Source organism: Lagopus muta, chromosome 6, assembly GCF_023343835.1.
Source record: "Lagopus muta isolate bLagMut1 chromosome 6, bLagMut1 primary, whole genome shotgun sequence".
NCBI lineage: Eukaryota > Metazoa > Chordata > Aves > Galliformes > Phasianidae > Lagopus > Lagopus muta.
Window position 1 is genome coordinate 48,484,877 of NC_064438.1, and position 17,942 is coordinate 48,502,818.

Below are 17,942 nucleotides of genomic sequence, written 5' to 3' on the forward strand. Positions count from 1 at the left end.
TTTTGTCCAAGAAATAGGAATTTACTCATGGCAATGCTCTCTTACTTCTCTCTTTACTTTTCCATTTATAAACCAAGAGGGTTGAACAAAGCATGATTTTCTGGTTAAATTAGTTCATTCTGACAAAAATACAGTGAATAGCATTATATTTTAGTTTTTGGTACAGTGAAAATATAAAATTTAACTTGCTAGTTAAAGTAAATATCTGTGTACCATAGTTTTTTTTTTTTTTTTTTTTTTTTTTTTTTTTTTTTTTACCATTTAGTCTTTTACCATTAATCCTTTTTTTTTTTTTTTTTTTTTTCTTTTATATCTCTCTCTTTACATCTCTCTTAAGAGCTCCGTTTGCCACTTATGACTTGCAAAGACTCCCATGGAAGCTGTATTAATTATTTCTAGTGACAAAATCTCAGCCAGTTTATGTATTTTAATTTGATTTGTTGGTCAGATTTTCCTTGTGCTGAAGGTTATTTGTGGCAGTACAGAATCATTAAGTATATTCTCAGCTCAGGTTGAGCGTAATAGCTGTTATAAAGACTTTGCCAAGGACATTTCCATGATGTATATGATGAGATTCATAGCAGTTTTGGATTTTAGCTGTGGTTTTTTAACTTATTTTTTTATAGAATTCTACTTAACTCCTCTGTTCCCTTGCCAACTGAAAACGTTGATGCCTTGACCCAAAAGCTTCAGAGACTCAGAATTGTTCAGGTTGGAAAAGACCTTGTGCGTATAGCTCTTCTGTAGGCATTTAAAGGTTTCTGGGTCTTAGAGTCATAGAATCATTGAACCATTTAAGTTTGAAGAGGCCTTTAAATGTCATCTAATCTAACTCCCCTGCAATTAACAGGGACACCTCAGCTTGGTTTGATTGCTCAAAGTTCCATCCAGCTTGACCTTGAGCGTCTCCAGGAACAGGGTGTCCACCACCTGTCTGGGTAACCTGTGCCAGTGGCTCACTACCCTTACTGTAAAAACAAAAAAAACCCAAAAAACAAAAAACAAACGAACAACCCCAAAAACCTATCTAAATCTCCTATTTTAGTTTGAAACCATTGCCTTTCGTCTTATCATAACAGATCCTTCTTCTCTCTTCAAGTACCAATATTTATGCTTATACAAACAGTGACAATGTTCATCCAGGTAATTGAGATCTGTGGGAAAAGTGAAGAATACCTTAAGTCTAGTCAGTGATTAGTAAATTTTGGATAGTTTCTCAGATTTCTTGAATTTTACCCAAATGAAAGACAGTTGCAACACGTACACCAAATCCAGTAAAACTGAACTTTGCATTGGACACTTTCTTCTACTTTGAGGTCTGTGGCCTTTCTGGTCTGTTAGGAAATAAGCCTCTAGACCACAATATTCATGGCACTTGTGTTTTCCCTATCTCTTTGCTGGGCTGCTTGGGAGTTGTAATCACATCCATCGTGCCCTGAAGGTTAGGGTGGCCAGATGCTGTCAGTTGGTGGGCCGGCTGGGTACTTTCTGTAACTCTTTGAATGTATCACTGTTGAAATTATTGTTGAATTCCTGGTAATTGTTTTGAACAATAAATAATGGCTTTATGTGATTGGCAAAATCAGTTTTCATACTGCTGTCTGGTTTCTATTAGTACTGCTAACCAAGTTAGCAGTATGCTACTGGTATGAGGTATGGTAATTGCTGTATGCTTCTGTCAGAATGAAATCCTCAACAGAAAAATACCTATTATATTAATATCTAACGTACTGTTCTCTTATAAGGAGACACTTTCCACCTCATTGGTTTAACAAATGTACTTGAAACAATTTAATGTTATCTTTTTGTTGAAAAATGAAGTGAGACCTTATGCTAGTTGTCTTGGCTAATTTAATTTGTTATTTTTTGCTACTTTCCGTTCTCCTTCTTTCTACCATAGTGAGAGTATTTCAGTAATAAACCTTCCAAATACAAACTCTTAATCGGATATTAAAAAAATAATCAAGTTGGCATTTCTTTGAGTCACTTGTCCTACTGCTTTGGATTGATAAAATAATAGTGTTTTGAAATAGATCAGCTCCAAAAAGGAAGCTAGTGGAATTTACTAAGTGCTTGCTGAAGTGACAGCGTTGATATGTATCTTTTACACCATGTCTAGATTAGGAAAATGGATGTCATTTAAAATATGTTCCCTGGCACACTTTTAAACATTCTAACAGTAAGTGTTCATAACATTCGAAAATGTGCTAGCTTTTCTTTAGCTTTACAGATTCTGCTGAAAACCTCTTTTAAGGGACATTTACCTTTCACATGAAGGTGGTATGCCATTAAATCATGTTCTGTGTAACAATCTGAACATCTATTTGCATCCTACTTAACTGAAAATTGATTAATACATAACACTTAATAACGTATAACGCTTAATACATATAAAGCCTGATATGGGCTCTTGGTTATTCCAGACCCTTGGTTCACAGTTGCACAGGACTGTTTCTTAAACAGTATCATTTTGGTTATGTATCTGGGATTTTTTTTATCATTCGTGAAGTAGAAGCCATTGATAGAGGAAGTTCATAATTAAGATAGAATGACATGGCATGTTTAATTTAAGGGGAAAGAAGTTCTATTATTTCAATATGGATGTTTTGCTGAAACTAGCTTGAATTGATGCATTCAGAATTTTTAAAATTTTGTTGTGCATGGTCCTGAAATTAATTTATTGTTTATTATTCTTGTCTCTGCTGAAATTCTTTTATTTATGCAAATTTTAAATGTGTACAACTTCTTGCCTGATGCTTCTAAACTCTAATTTATCGCAGTTAAATCATTGTTCTTGATTTCATTGTGCAGTTGACTGCCTGAGTAGATGCATCTCTTTCTTTCTCAAATTAAGGTGGCTATATTTTACTTTCTGTAATCCAATTTGCTTGGAGGCCAGCACAGAATAGATAATCACAGAATGCCAATGAAAGATACACATTCAATTCCTAATTCATCAGTCACGTGTTAGATTAGTTCTCACAACTTTTGTTACTCTACTTATGATGCTGTGACTTAGAAATTGAAGCCTAGTTTGTCCAGTCAATGACAAAAGCCTTTATTCTGTGTCCTAGCTGATAGTATAGCACACCCCTCAGCATTCTTCTGTGCCTGCTATTTAGTTGAGTATCAAATGTTTACCCTCTCATCCTGTCTTTTGTGATTTGCCTCGAGAATTTTTTTTTAACTTCAACCCAAAGTACTTGATTTTTAGGGGCTGTTTTCCTGAAAGCTTTCAGACAGGAAATAGTAGAACCCAGAAACATATAATCTGTCATAAATCTCTTATATTGTTTAGTTTATACAATTTATGGACTTTTGAAGGTGAGAAGGACAAAAAGGATAGTTGCAGAATTTTCGCAGTGTTTCCAAATGATGCAGGGAAGCAAGCAACTTTTGATGCTTTTGTTTCCAAATATGATGCGGAATGTGAAAAAGTAATTGAATTAGAAAATCCATCATATATATATATATTTTTTTTTTCAAATGATATCACTGGTATAATTTGTCCCTTGGCTGTTCATACCTGCCATTTTGGCATTGTATATTAATCCTATCAGATAACCATATAATCACCATACTTTCTATAATAGAAGAGGAAATGTAATGAAAGCAGTCAATGGAGAAAGAAATGGAAGGGCAATGTTATAAATAGTGAATCGCAAAAGAGCGAGAACTAATACTGAAAAATGAATGAGCTTGACACATTAAAGCCAATTTTAACAAAATTGGAAAAAATGCGTTTGAGGTGTTCATGATACATTAATTCCAGAAATGTACTGAAGAAAATCTTTGAAAATAATTAGCTAATTTCAAATCTTTGTATCTTGGCTGTTTCTCTTTCAAATTTTGGAGAGTTCATTTGTAATTGTAGATTTAAAGAAGTTAATACAATGATGTATGCTTTTTACTCATGGCAATCACATATTTTAATGTTTTGGGGGTTCTTTGTGAAGGGAAAGGATGGATAGTTACTGGTTTATAATGTAAAATGTTGCTTGAAAATGTGACAGAAAGTTTTCAGAGTAGCGGGCTGAAATTTGTGCTTTCAACTTTTTACTTCAGCAATTAAAATCACACCTAACATTACAACATAAAAGAGCAACTTCAGACTTGATGAGAATTTATTTCAGGTAGAAATAGTACTGAGTGTCAATAAGAACTGAGTTTTGGAAGGAAGCAGCAACACTTAAAACAATTGATCTCTCGGTAAAGATAATTGAATATAGATTTGTCCTTCCACACAGATATGTGATGGCATTTAGTCCTATAATAGTTGGCATACATGTTTAAATACCTATGGAAAAATATGTATATCTCAGCCTGTATTTATTTTTAGTGAACTGTCCCCCTGCCTAAGTATTTTATTATGTATTGAATATGTAATCCTTTATTTCATGTAAATCTGTAAGTTTGTTTTATAGAGCTTTATGTTAAAGTTTTATATTACTAGTATGCCTAGAGGTCAGCAATATTTGGTATATAAAATAAATCTAAGTAATTTTAAGGTGATTAATTTCTTAAAACCACTTTCTTTGAGATTAAAGCTGTAGTTATAACAGTAGTGACTTTTATACACCATTCTTAGATGCTGAGTTTTAATAGTCCTTTATTTCTAGGGAATTCTTGTCATGTATCTTTCATCAAGACTTGAAAAAAAAAATTGTTGCTGAATTCTGGTGGGTATATTGTAACCAGCACAATTGTCATGCTCTACACTTAAATAATAATGTTAAATGATTAACTGATATTAAATGTTTGTTTATTATTTACCATGGTAATTTAGAGAATGTGATTCCATGTTCAGGCATCATGTTGAGTGTTTTGCAGCTCTGCAGGATACATCAATGCAATCTTTTAGACTTTCATTTTAGCCATATTGTTCTATACTGGCTTGAGCCAGCGTATAAATAAAGCAAAGAAAGCAATTCTAGAAAGACTTACACATAAATTATTCCTCAACTACTTAACAATCGCTTAGGCGGTTGAAAGAAAAGCCCTAAAATACTTTTCATCCTGGAGAATCTGTTAATCTGACATTTGAATGTTTGTCAGAGAGAAGTGATCTTGCATAAACAAGATTCATCCCTTTGCAGCAGTCTCCTTCCTTTTTTAATGTGTGTGGATGCCCATAGAGAATAAGCACCAGCTATGGAGCTGGCAATCATCTGAAGCATTTGATGGAGTATATGGAATTCTCTTGTTAGCAAAACCTTCCCCCCCCCCCCCCCCCTTTTTTTTTTAAATTTCTTTTGATAAAGCAGTGGAAAAACCATACCACACAAATGAAGAAATACTTAAGAATGCAAGTATGGTGTCGTCTTTGTGATGATCCTTTAATGGAATTTGGTAATGACATGCAGTAGGTTTTCCATTTGTGCTCATAGCTCTGTTAAACATCTCTATTGCTTTCAAGCACAGAGAGTTTTCATCACTTGGGTTAGAGACATTCTATTACAGTTAAGCATTCATAGTTCCCACTTTTTGGTAATTTCTTATGCGTATAGAATGTGCAAAGCTTGTTCTTTAATTGCCTTGTTTTCAGTGCTGCACGCACTTTTGTATCTTGATTTTCAATGGCTCACCTTTATGTGACATTTTGTGGGCATGACTGTGTCCCTTAAGTGATTGCTGAGGAGCTAACTGTAAATATCAAATACCTGTCTTGCAAATAGCAAGTAGAGCTTCCCTTGTCCTGGGAAAATGAACACAGAAACTTAAAATCTTGAAATTATTCTGCGGATGAAATGGGACACACACTACTGTATTAATGTTAGACTGAAGTACAGCCACCAGACAAAAGATTTGAAAAGTTCCTTCAGGAAGACCCCATCTGCTGTTGCTAGGGATGGGGGCAGCCACTACGTGCAGAAAATGCAAGGACATACTTGAGGAAATATGAGGACAAGTGGGGGGACATGTGAAAGGGAATCATAGAATCATCATAGGATGGCTTGGATTGGAAGACATCTAAAAGCCCCTCCAGCTCCAACCCCCTGCAATGCGTATGGTCCTGGTAAAGAATTTCCTGAAGGGAAGTTGTGATGAGGAGGGGTTTGACCTCTTTTCCCAGGCAACAAATAGCCACAATGGAAAGTTGTGCCAGAGGAGGTTTATATTAGATGTAAGGAAATACATTTTCTCTCAGAAAGTGGTCAGACACTGGAATGGCCTGCAGGGAGGTGGTGGAGTTGCTGTCCCTGGCACTGTTCAAGAGGCATCTGGATGAGTTGCTACAAGATATGATTTAATAGCTTGTGGTAGCAATGGTGGCAGGAGGACAGTTGGACTGGATGGTCTTGTAGGTCCTTGTGATTCTATGAGTCCACAATTCTATGTTAATTGGTAGGTAAACTAAGTGAATGTCCTCAGTCAAGTCTGCCTTGTCCATGTTGCTGTGATACCAGAAGGCATTGCAACACCGTTCTTGCTTGAGCAAAAGGACCTGATAAAGAATATAATTGCAGGGGGAAATATGTTATTGAGTGACTTTCCCCTGGTATGTGGTTGGTAGTCTCATCCATACGAGTCAATCAGTTCCATTTCAAAAAATGGAGAGAAATGTGCAGTTTTAAGGCTGCACTTTTCCCATTTATATAGTTGTTTTTTTTCCCTAATCAGGCTAGTGCTAAAAACTTGCTTTACTTCATCCTTCTTGTGAAAATTAAGTTTTCATACTTAATCAGGGAGACATGACAGAAAAATATCTGAGACATGTGCCACCTGTTTTCCTTTCATCTGGATTCATTCATTAGCTTCTTCATATTAAAAGTACTCAAAGACACAATTAACCCTTTCTAATACTATGAAGCTTGAAATGATCATTAAAACTCATTAAACTTGCTTTCAAAAGCAGCTTATTACATTTTCCTGATTTCTTTTCTTTTTTTGGATATGGCCATCGCAGTTACAGTCTTAACGGGCTATTCAAGTAATTAATAGTAATTGATTACTTTGTGTTGCAGAACTATAGTCTGTGCTAGAAGATCCTTAGATGAAAAAATTCTGTATAATGTAATATTGCCTTCTGAGTATAGGCTGTCTAATAATGATATTGTGTCCTTTTTGTCCAGTGTGAGGAAAAATAGAATTCAGAATAGAAATGCATGACCAGAAGTTTTCATTTCTCCTTTCTTGCATGTGTTTTTTTGTGAATTGTGCTGATGCTACAAGGTACATACCTATTTTTTTCTTGCATTTACTGGATTGTTATTGTTTTAACATATTTTAAAAGGCACAGACATGCAGTCAATTGTAATTCAGTACTGACTCATGTAGACATATCTAAAAGTAGAAATTGGTCTCACTTATTAAAAAGGTCATTTTTTTTATATTCTGCAAATTGCCTAGTGTGTACCCAGTATTGTATAAGCAATCTTAAAATTTAGTTAATTAGATTAGACAAAATTCAGAGTAACCCTCCAAGCTCATAAGCAATGTTGTTTAAAATATGCTAGTTTTTGAAGGGTGGAAATGACTAATTACCAAGAGAAGTACAGTGAAGTAAAATGGTGACTTCAAAGCAATAAATTGCTTTGGGTTTTACTTTCTGACTGATACTGTAATAAACCTGTCATGAAGCACTACCAAAGCACTGACTTATTTGTACTATTAATATTAAAAGAAATAAAATTGAGGATTTACTAGTGTTATAGAAGTTGGTATATATTTCATTAGACAATCCAAATAACAGCTGTAATTGAAGTTATAATTACATCTAGAAGTTCTGTATTCTAAAATGTCTTAGTTGGAAACGATTTATGTTTTAAAATGCTTCTTAAAGTATGAATTGAGCTATTTGTATTCTGCAAATGTTAGTTGTTACATAAAAATAAGCAGATAACTACTAGAATGAGATTTTCAGAAGTGCTGAGCATTGATCTAATTTGGTCCGAAATAAACTGAAAAATGAGGGCTTAGGCCGATCCTTTCTTTATATTTCTAAGATGATATTCTTATATGACTCCTCAGCAAAGTTAAGGACAAATTCTACTTAAAACTCCAAGCTGCAAGCCTGAGAAATATGATTATAGCCCATTTATAGGCAGATGTGGAAGCTGTAATCTGCTAGGAAGTTCTGATAAAAGCAAAAAACTTCAAAAAAAAACCATGAGAAACTGTATTTAGATGCATCTGTGAACAGAAGAGCAGAAATATAGATGGGAAATTATAACACAAAATGCCACTGAGAGCAATAGAGATGTTTCAAGAAATAAAGTAAGTCATGGAAATGCATTACATATTCATGCCTTGTTAATAAAATGCCTTAATTCTAATCAACCATGCAATTATTTCAAACATATTTACAGCTTAACAGATATGCATTTGGAATGCAAAGCTTTCTTAGTCAGAAAGTGATTTGCTCTAGCTAGTTATCGGTACGCTTAAATTATTCTTTTTTAACAATCCAAGTTGCCCATATCTTTTTTTAAGGTATGGGATGCTGTGGACACAGGTGGTTGTTTGAGGACGTTTTCCTGTCATTCCTGCGCTGTCCGAGCTGCCCAGTGGTCATCGTGTGGAAGAAGGATCCTCAGTGGCGGCTTTGATTCCATGCTGCACCTAACAGATGTGGAGACAGGTAAAGGCCGCATACTGGTACATTTTAGCAGTATTTGTCACCTTTGAGTGCAGATAGATTTGGATCTTGTGAGCTTTGTTTGAAAACATGCATAAAATCTATAGATCTCGGTTAGAATTCTTGAGAATGTCCTTCATTAAAAAGTTTCGCACAATTAAGGGTAGTTTAAGATTCTTAAAAAGACCAGAATGTCTCTAACCTCGTGACCACACACAATTTCTGTTGTCAGATACTGCACAGAATGTAGGCAGAATGACACCTGAGTGGTTTTTATGCTTTTGCAGTTATTCATTAAAGTGTTTGCAGAGCCCCTTGACATTGACTTCTGTATGTAACTACAGAGCACAGAAGCACAAATTCCAATGTGAAATTTGAGATTAAATCTGCATTGTGAATTTGATTGGGAATTTAAACGTTGTGAACTCAACAATTAATATTCAACTAATGCTCTGCCTCCTCGCGTTTCCTTCACAAGCCAAATGGATTCTGTGAGCATTACTTCTTTATCTATGTTATCAGCATTCATACAGTGGTGTTCTTTGGGACCATTCGTAACAGCACATCTGTGTGTGTATAAATGTGGGATTAGGCCTCAAATGGTTTATTGAAGAGATGCAATTTTTTATTTTTCCTTCTTGTTTTTAAATATTTACCTCTGCAAACATGCAGTGTTTTTTGTATAACACTGCAAAAGACATCCAGACAAAAATGACAAGAAGCTTTTGTTTAAGAGGGTTTTATCTTATATAAAATTAAGAAGGAATTTGTATGGAAGTATCCAGAGAATTGAATAAACTGGGAATACTGAGAAAATGGTTAAGGAAATTTGTGAATATTGTTCACATCAAGGCAAGGTTCTCTTCCATGCTATAGGAATTTATTTTTTTCACTATTTCTCACACAAAGAAGTTTTTAAATTCAGTGATGGCTGGAAGGGAGATACTGTAAAACATGTGACACAGTTATACAGTATTGGTGTTTTCAGAATATTCATGGTTTTAACAGTAAGAAGAATGTTATGTATCTGATGTAGTAGTGTTACATGAAGTAATATACCAAGCCATTTATACTACAAGACATTTTATCTTATTTTCAGCCTTAATTGTAGCAGTCTTCTTGTTTCTAGACTCATATATAACTGAAATTTACTAATCTATGTGGATTTAAATTTGACAGGGGTGCTTATAAATCTAGAACAGAATGGCTTCTGTCACTGAGGGGATTTATAGTGACAGAACACATTTTATGTGCCTGAGCCATTTGAAAGGACAGCCAGGGCAAAGTCTTGTTTCCTAAAGTTATTGAAAAAATTCCAAAGGTTCATAATTGTAATGATCTATTTTAATTTTGAAAATTGCTCATGTAACTGTCCAGGAATGGAATAGTAGTTGTTTATTTTATTAGAAAGAAGGTATTTCTAGTGTTTTTAGGTGATGGAAACAATAGCAATAGTTAGCATAATTTTTAGCATGAGTTTCAAAACAGCTGAGCTTATAGCTGGCTCTTTCCTTACTGACCTCTGAGCTATTCCTTGCTGCATGAGTAAATTCTGTGTTCAAAGGCATAGTGAGTTATCAGAATCATTTAAAATAGAGGGTGTTCATTATTGCCTTATTTTATGAATACAGGGTTTCTTTTGTCAAATGCATTTCTACTGTTGTTATTTCGAACTGGCTTTCATTGATATTCACCTGACTTGGAAACTGAGAGTAAGGGATAGGAATTTTATTCAGATTTCATACACATCCAGGCCATTTACTTCTCTGTTGTAAAGTTACTCTTTTTCATAATTTCAGTTAATTCTTTCCAAAGAAACTGGGCAAGCAGTTTGCCTTTGGAATTCAAATCAATTTGATATAAAAAGACTCATTTCCATTTGAAAAACTCTAAGGCTGCTATAAGATTTTGATTTACATTAATTCACTGAATCATTCATTCCTCCTTGCTGTTCATCTGTACTGAAATGATTTCTTCTTTGATTAACTTCAGATACATGGTAGAACTGTTTCTTCACAGAGGACTTTTATATGCTTTTTTGGACATCATTGTTAATTACTTTCCATAGCTAGACTGAACTAACTAGCAATGGGCTTAAATGCAGTAAATGCGTACTGATGGGATTTTATAAATAATGATGTCTTTAAGGCTCTGTGCTCATTTCTTGTGCATGTTGTTCTGTCCCAACATTTTAGTCAACTTTGAATTTTAATCTTTCTTTTAGTTTTCAGTACATTTTTTTTTTTCCTATATTACATACGTGTTGTAAAAACTGCTACATCTTTTTCGTCAAAAGAAACCTCACAGACTATAGACAATGGCTTTTAAAGGTGTGGGGATTTATTTATTTGTTTGTTTATTTATTTATTTATTTATTTGAAGGAAGCATTTTGAGTTGTTTTTCTCAGCCTTATTAACTGAAAATTATGGCCTAACATTTTGTTTGTTCTGGGTCTAATGACAACCAGTTAGAAGGTTTTTCAACGGGAAGTACCATCATAGAGAAAACAGTGACTGGCTCTTCTTTGAAAGGATGGGAGATGAAGAACAAACATAGGCATACTGCGAACTTTGTCTCAAATCAAGGTCATCAAACACTAAAACAGGCATTCTAGAGAGGCCATGAGGTCTCCATACTTCGGAACTACATAACCTACCACAACTCGATCTGATCTTGAGTAAAGGATTAGACTAGATAACCACTGAAAGTCCAACTGGCTAGGTTCATAGAATCATAGGATTTTTTGAGCTAGAGGGGATCCTTAGAGGTCATCTAGCCCGGCTCCCCTGCAATGAATGCCCACAGCTCCGAGCCCCTTCCAGCCTGAGCTTGAATGTCTCCAAGGATGGGGCATCCACGACCTCTCTGGGCAACCTGTTCCATAGCGTACTGTGCTATGATTCAGGGTCAGTGGTTCTATGTGGAAGAACAGGGAACAAAGAGAGTTCAAGTAATGAGGTACAAAGTGTTAACTTGCCCTGGTTTAGTGAATTTGAAAATAGACGTTTTTCGAATCTTCTAAAGGCATTTTTAATAGATTATTTTTTATTATCATAAATGGTCATTCATTATCCTAACACCTGTTATGACTCTCTACACCTTTGGTTTTCATGGAAACAGTTTCTATTCTGCAGAGTATAGGTCTGATCTGAAGTATGCATAAAATATTTCAGGAATTCAGTTGTTCATGGGAGCAGTTCTGTGGCAACAATTAACATGGGGAAAGTTCAGAGCTGCAGTACGGATGTTCATAAATATTAGTAAATCCAAAAAATGAGTTGCTTGTGAAGAATAATGATTGATATTTTTAATTGTTCTATTTCACTTGTGTTTTTTCATTATAAAAATAAACTTCCTGAAAGGTTTCAGAAATGCGAGACTGGTACTGCAGCATGTGAACCAACAGGACTCCTTGGTTGTGTACGTTTTGCAGTGCATTTATATTCCTGTTCTACTAGTGACTATTCTGATAGTGTTTTGTTTCTTCACCAAATAGCAATTAATATTCTGAGAGAGCACTGAACATTTTATTCTAAAAAAATTTATTTTATAAACAATTCAAGATCAGACACATTTGACGTTTACCTTCTGTTACATCCAAATGAAGTGCAAATTCTCTACCAATTTTAGAAGGGGAGTTATATTTTTAAAAGTTATTTATATCTATTTTATTCTTGGAATATTTTATTCATAAGTGGATTTTTCATTAGTCACAAATGAAACAGTGCAAACACAAATAGCATAGGCAGAACAGTGGCTGGATTAATATTATCTGCGTATTATAGATACTTTTCATTCTTTAATATTAGGAGAGAGGGAATGTTCCAAGAAACTTTGGCACTTTTCCCAAGTTGCCAAAAGCTACCATTGTATTTCTCTTCATGTATTGAGCTTGATTTCAAATGTAACATGCTCAGAGTTCCAGTGGGGGAATTTAAATTATTTTGAAATATTTCACATTTCCATAGGCAGGGCACTGAAATGTAGTCATTGGTTTGGAAAGAAATTTTTTATTTATGTGGTGAGATAGGGTTGGTCACTTGCATCTGTTTTATTTTTTGCTGTTTTTAAATTTATTCTATTTTAAATTATGTTGAGAGTTTGTTAATGGGATATTTTGTACCTTCACGAGGATGGTCCACATTTACTTTTCTGTTTTCTTTTCTATTCAAGTTTGTTAGCCCTATAGTTATAACAAGATTATTGCTAATGTAATTCCGTTTGCTCAGATAGAAAATTTAGTGTTCATAAATAAACATCAAGTTGGGAGTGCTGTGACTTTCTCCTCCTGTTCCTACCTTTTTTTTTTCTACTACTGTGTATATGGTACTAGGCATGAATAGCATGATAGTACTAGCATGAATATTTTATGTGACATCTCACAAAAAATAACATTTAATAGATAATTTTATTTTAGCATTTTGAATGTGCATGGACATGTTTGAGAGGTCACAACAGTCCACCCAAAAATCCAGCAGTTTTGAATAATATGTTGAACATTCATTAGTGGTCATCCTCCAGTGAGGAGGTAGCACTTCATTAGTCTTTATATTCAGAAGTGTGAATTCCTTTTAAGAAGGGGGAGAGGTTATTTTTGAAATGTTTCCAAGGGCAAAAGGTAAAAGATTTAATAGCTGAAGTACTAAAAATTTATGGCTACGTAAGGGAAAATCAAATAGGAAATACATGTAATTGGTGTAACTTTACTCCTTGGAGAAATAACTAAACAATTTGTAAGCACAGCAAGATAAGAGGGACAAGTAACAGCCAACATCAATTTGTTAAGAACGAATCATGTCTGATCAATCTAATTTTCTTCTCACTGTTGTACATGAGAGAGAGGTTGTCACTGTAATGAGATTTTTTTTTTTTTTTTTTTTAAAGTATTGTCTCATGTCTTTTTGTAAACACAGTAGGGAAATCTAATCTACTTTGCAAAATTACTCTCATGTCCTTGCCACTTTTCTTTACTGATTAGTGTATGGAAGTGAATGTTTTGGATTATGCAGGTAGGAGTGTGAACCTTAGGACCACTCAACACAGTTACAGAAGCATCCTGTGCTCGATAACCGTTCTGATGTTCTGTGAAAAATTCACGATGTTAAATAGCCTTTAAAATATCTGATTTCATAGTTGAGCAGTTTCACAGTAGGTTGCAGCATAAAATGAGCAGAAACATATGTTCAGGATCTCTTTAAGGATATTTTCATACTGTGTATGTTGCTGGTGAGCCTTTAATGAATGAAGAATTGAATTAAAGTACTGTACAAAACACAATGCAAAGATGTAGTAGGTATTGTTACTAAAAATGCAAAAATTAAAGATTGAGGGAACTGTTTGCTTTGGAATAAAAGTCTTCACTGAGGAAAATGATCTGTGACATGTGTCTTCCCTAGCCAAAATCAAGTTTCAGAAAATAGGATTTTCTGTACTTGAGTTGGTCAGGCCTTTGATACAGTATCTGTAGGAACTAACATGCAGTAAATACATACACAATAGAGATATATACAAGCTTGCTGATTTACAACCATTGTACTCTGTTGCAGATTGCAGAGTCTTCTGCTCAAAGAACATCTTTTGCAGTATATAAAATAAGGCCCCCAGAAGTTGAGTGTGTTTAATTTTAACAGACAGAAGTCTTGTGGAGGTAAAACTAGATCTCAGTAAATTCAGTTGAGCAGTTAATGTTCTTCAGGGTTCAAGATGACAAGTTCCACTGGATCTTTAAACATGAGGGCTGATGCAAAATTATTGCTTATTCTGTTGGCTCACAACATCAGAGATGGTTGTTGGCTGTATGGTAGTAGAGGCTGAACCTTCCTGCCAATATTCAGTTACATTGTGTTGCAAACAAAGATGTGTCACTAAGTTCCTCCATGTGGAAACAATTGTACCCATTGATATTGCTGAATGTTTATGGAGACCAAATAGTGGATGTGAGCACAGTGTGGTGGTGGGGGGTTTGTTCAGCATAATGACAGTGACAGACCTCCACTGATGCAGATTTTTATGAGCGCAGCATGCAGGCTGTTGTTCATGGCTGGTGAAAATGTACAGCTAATGGTGGTGACTACGTTGAGAAATAGTGTTTTGTAGCTGAGAACTGCCCTATCAAATTGTGTTCTTGTGCTCTTTGTATCTGTTGTAGTTTCCACGGAAATAAAAAGGAGGCACTACTTTCAGAGCAACTTGCATATATAAGCAATACTGTTTGAATGGTACGCTTGATCAGACTGCTTGATCTCATGTTGCAATTCTTGTTTGAAAACGGTAGTACAAGTAGGCTATACTTTTTCTAATTTCTGATTACAGTACCATATAAACATGGTTTAAACTCCTGTGTTTGTTAAATTTACACAAGTACAAGTCCTTGGAAGCAAAGTGCTTTTAAACCAACTAGAGAGCCTCTGCGTGCAAGTTCAGTAACTTTTTTTCAAATAATTTGTAGGACTGAGTAAGATGCATAGTTATGCAGCTTTTTGCTAGCCTTCAAATGATGCCTGTTAGTGGCACAGATTAGAGTAACGTTTTGTTGCTCCTATTACAGATGATTTTAATAACTTCTTCCTTTTCCATGGAGTCTTTTTTCTCTTACCTCGTTGTTAGGATGCTACAAGCTCCCAGAAAGATGATCAGTGTTGCACACGTTTTGAAGAGAAGGCCTCTGCTGTCTTTGTGACCTTCTTTTTCTTTTGGGGGAAGGAATATTGAGGATTGAATTAAGTGTTCCCCTCAGTAGTGATAGAGAGGACCTTTAGATCTTGCATGGATGATCAGAGATCACACAGATTGAACCATTAAAAAAGGAGGAAAAAAAAAAAAAGCAAACGATGTTCATGTGCAACATGAGAGGAGCAGCCTCTCATCTCCTCTCCTTAAAATCCCTGCAGTCTATTTTCCTTGCCAGTGCCAGCTCAAAGAGTACACACGTGATGAAGTACAATCTATCTCTTCTTTTCTTTACAATGAATAAGTAAATAATTTGACAAGCCTTATTCTCTTGACTGTGTAAGCTTATTTGAGCAGATGGTGAAAGTGGAACTGATGATGAAATCAAATTAATTGGCTCTAAACCATAAAGTAAGCATGAAAAAAGCTAAATTTTCAGTGTTGTTGACCTAACCAGAAGTATTTACACCCATCACTAATGTTTTTAGCTCAAAGTACTTTCAGTTGTTTAAGACTCTTAAACAGAGAGAGAGGCGTCTCTCACTTGCTGAAAATCCGGATTAATGAATATTTTGAGAAGCTTTGTAATAATATAAGCTTTTCTTTAGCTTCTCCAGTGGCTTCTTCACTGTAACTTTATAATCACAGAATTATAAAATTGTTTGAGTTGGAAGAGATTCTTCTGGTGCAACTCCCCTGCCATGAACAGGGACACCTACACCTGATCAGGTGCTCAAAGCCCTCTCCAACAAATGTCTCAGGGGTCAGGTCATCTACCACCTCTCTGGCAACCTGTTGCAGTGCCTCCCCCTGCCCCCTCCCCCTCCATTGTAAAGAACTTCTCCCTTATATCCAACCTAAATCTCTCCTGTTTTAGTCTGAAACCATTTCTCCTTGTCCTGTCACTAATAGACTCTGCTAAAGAGTCTGCCCCTTTCTTTCTCATAGCCCTCCCTTTAGATACTGAAAGGCTTCTCCATCTGATATATGGAAGATAACACACAGTTGAAATTGTGAAATGAAGCCTTTATCTATGCTGCTAGTCCAAAAATAATAGTTCAGTGAATGTACATTAATGTCATGAATTTGTTAGAACAAAGGCAGTGGAATGTGGAAAAGTCCTATAAATTAACCTTGACAAATTCTGTTGTTTTTGAAAGAGTGTACAATACAATTGATATTAGCCACAGGATCCTGTGAAGATTAGCGTGAACAATTAAATGTTGGGAACAGTGTATCCATGGGAACAGCTATTGCCTTCATAAGATATGCAAATTATTGCCTTCTTTCAAGTTGGAGGCTCAATCCTCCCTTCACAGAAATATAAACCACTCCATAGCTGTAGTACATTTTGGAATGTGGGATTTCTACACGGACAGTACTCTTTTCTTATGGTTATTATTTTCATCCCATTGATAAAAGAAAGACTGTGACTTCTTTTTGGGAAATATTCTTCTATTAGATTTAGGAGGTTTAGCCTTATCAGCTGAATGGGGACTTTGGTGGTGCTCCTCTCCTTTGTTTGCCAACCCTCTGATTCTCTCCTCTCATTAAAATTTCTGTCAGTAAAAAGCAGTCAGTGGTACAGGATTTGTTTAATGTGGGAAGAAATTACTGATTTCAATCTTATGTTTTCAGAAAGCCAGAGGAGTCCCAGACACTTGAAATGTTCAAATAGAAACATTCACCTTTAACAACCTAGGTATTTTTGAAACTTGGTTGAAATTAGTTTCATTTTTTTGATCAAATTCTAATTTTCAGTTCTCACTTTATTTTAGGGAGGCAAATCATCAGCAGTAAAAATGAATTTAGAATCAGCACACTGAAGTTCCACCCTACAGATTCGAATGTTTTCATTTGTGGAGGATTCAGTCCAGAAGTTAAAGCATGGGATATAAGGATTTGTAAGGTAATGGAAATCTTTATTTTTTCTTTTTTCTTTTCTTTCCTTTTTTTTTTTTTTTTTTTTTTTTTTTTTTTTTTCCTACCATATTGTGGATGTTTCCTAGGTTGAATGTGCAATTATTACTAAGCTGCTCAATATCCTGGTCTTTTGATGAAATCTTATTTTCAAGAATTTTGCATTTGTCATTGATTTTGTTGCTATTTGTTTATATGAACCTCTGTAATGTTTTTGAAGCACAGGGATGAACATGGCACAAAACGTACACAATTATTGTTTTCTTCTATAAATATGGGTAATGTTCAGTTGAACTGAATTAATCTAATAGCTCACTTCAAGTCTCTGCGGCAGTGGAGTTGGAACTTGCTGATCTTTGAGGTCCCTTCCAATCCAAGACAATTCTAACCCAAGATATTCTATATTTCTATGATTCTGTGAAGTTAACTTTATTTTCTTTTCTTTTTTTTTTTCTTTCTTTTAAAAAAGGTAGTTGAACAACTAGGAAGCTCTTTAATCTGTAACATGTGGTTCAAGATAATGTCTCTCTGTATCTCTTGCATAGTAGCTTGGGATAACTTTACATGCACGAAAAGCTACACAGAGGCACAAATAGCTTCTGCCTTTAACTTGAAGAATGCAGAACACTGCACTCCCATGTGCCATTTGGAGCTCAGGGAAGACCAGAGCTGTACTGTGATGCCAATTGGAAGCTGTATGGGCAGAACAGCCCAAAGAGCAGAAGTGACTGTAAAGTGAATACTTGTTTGTTTTCTTTTGAATTTCTGTGTGGG

General features: G+C 35.1%; 1 protein-coding gene across 2 annotated transcripts in view; it reads left to right on the plus strand.

Moving 5' to 3' along the window:
• The window catches only part of WDR25 (WD repeat domain 25), a 59,833-nt gene that overhangs the window by 26,651 nt on the left and 15,240 nt on the right, over window positions 1-17,942 (plus strand). For both annotated transcript variants that reach the window (XM_048947805.1, XM_048947804.1), the window contains exons 3-4: window positions 8,434-8,581; window positions 17,027-17,157. In XM_048947805.1, the coding sequence (XP_048803762.1) occupies window positions 8,434-8,581; window positions 17,027-17,157 (279 nt within the window). The remainder of the gene's footprint in view (window positions 1-8,433; window positions 8,582-17,026; window positions 17,158-17,942) is intronic.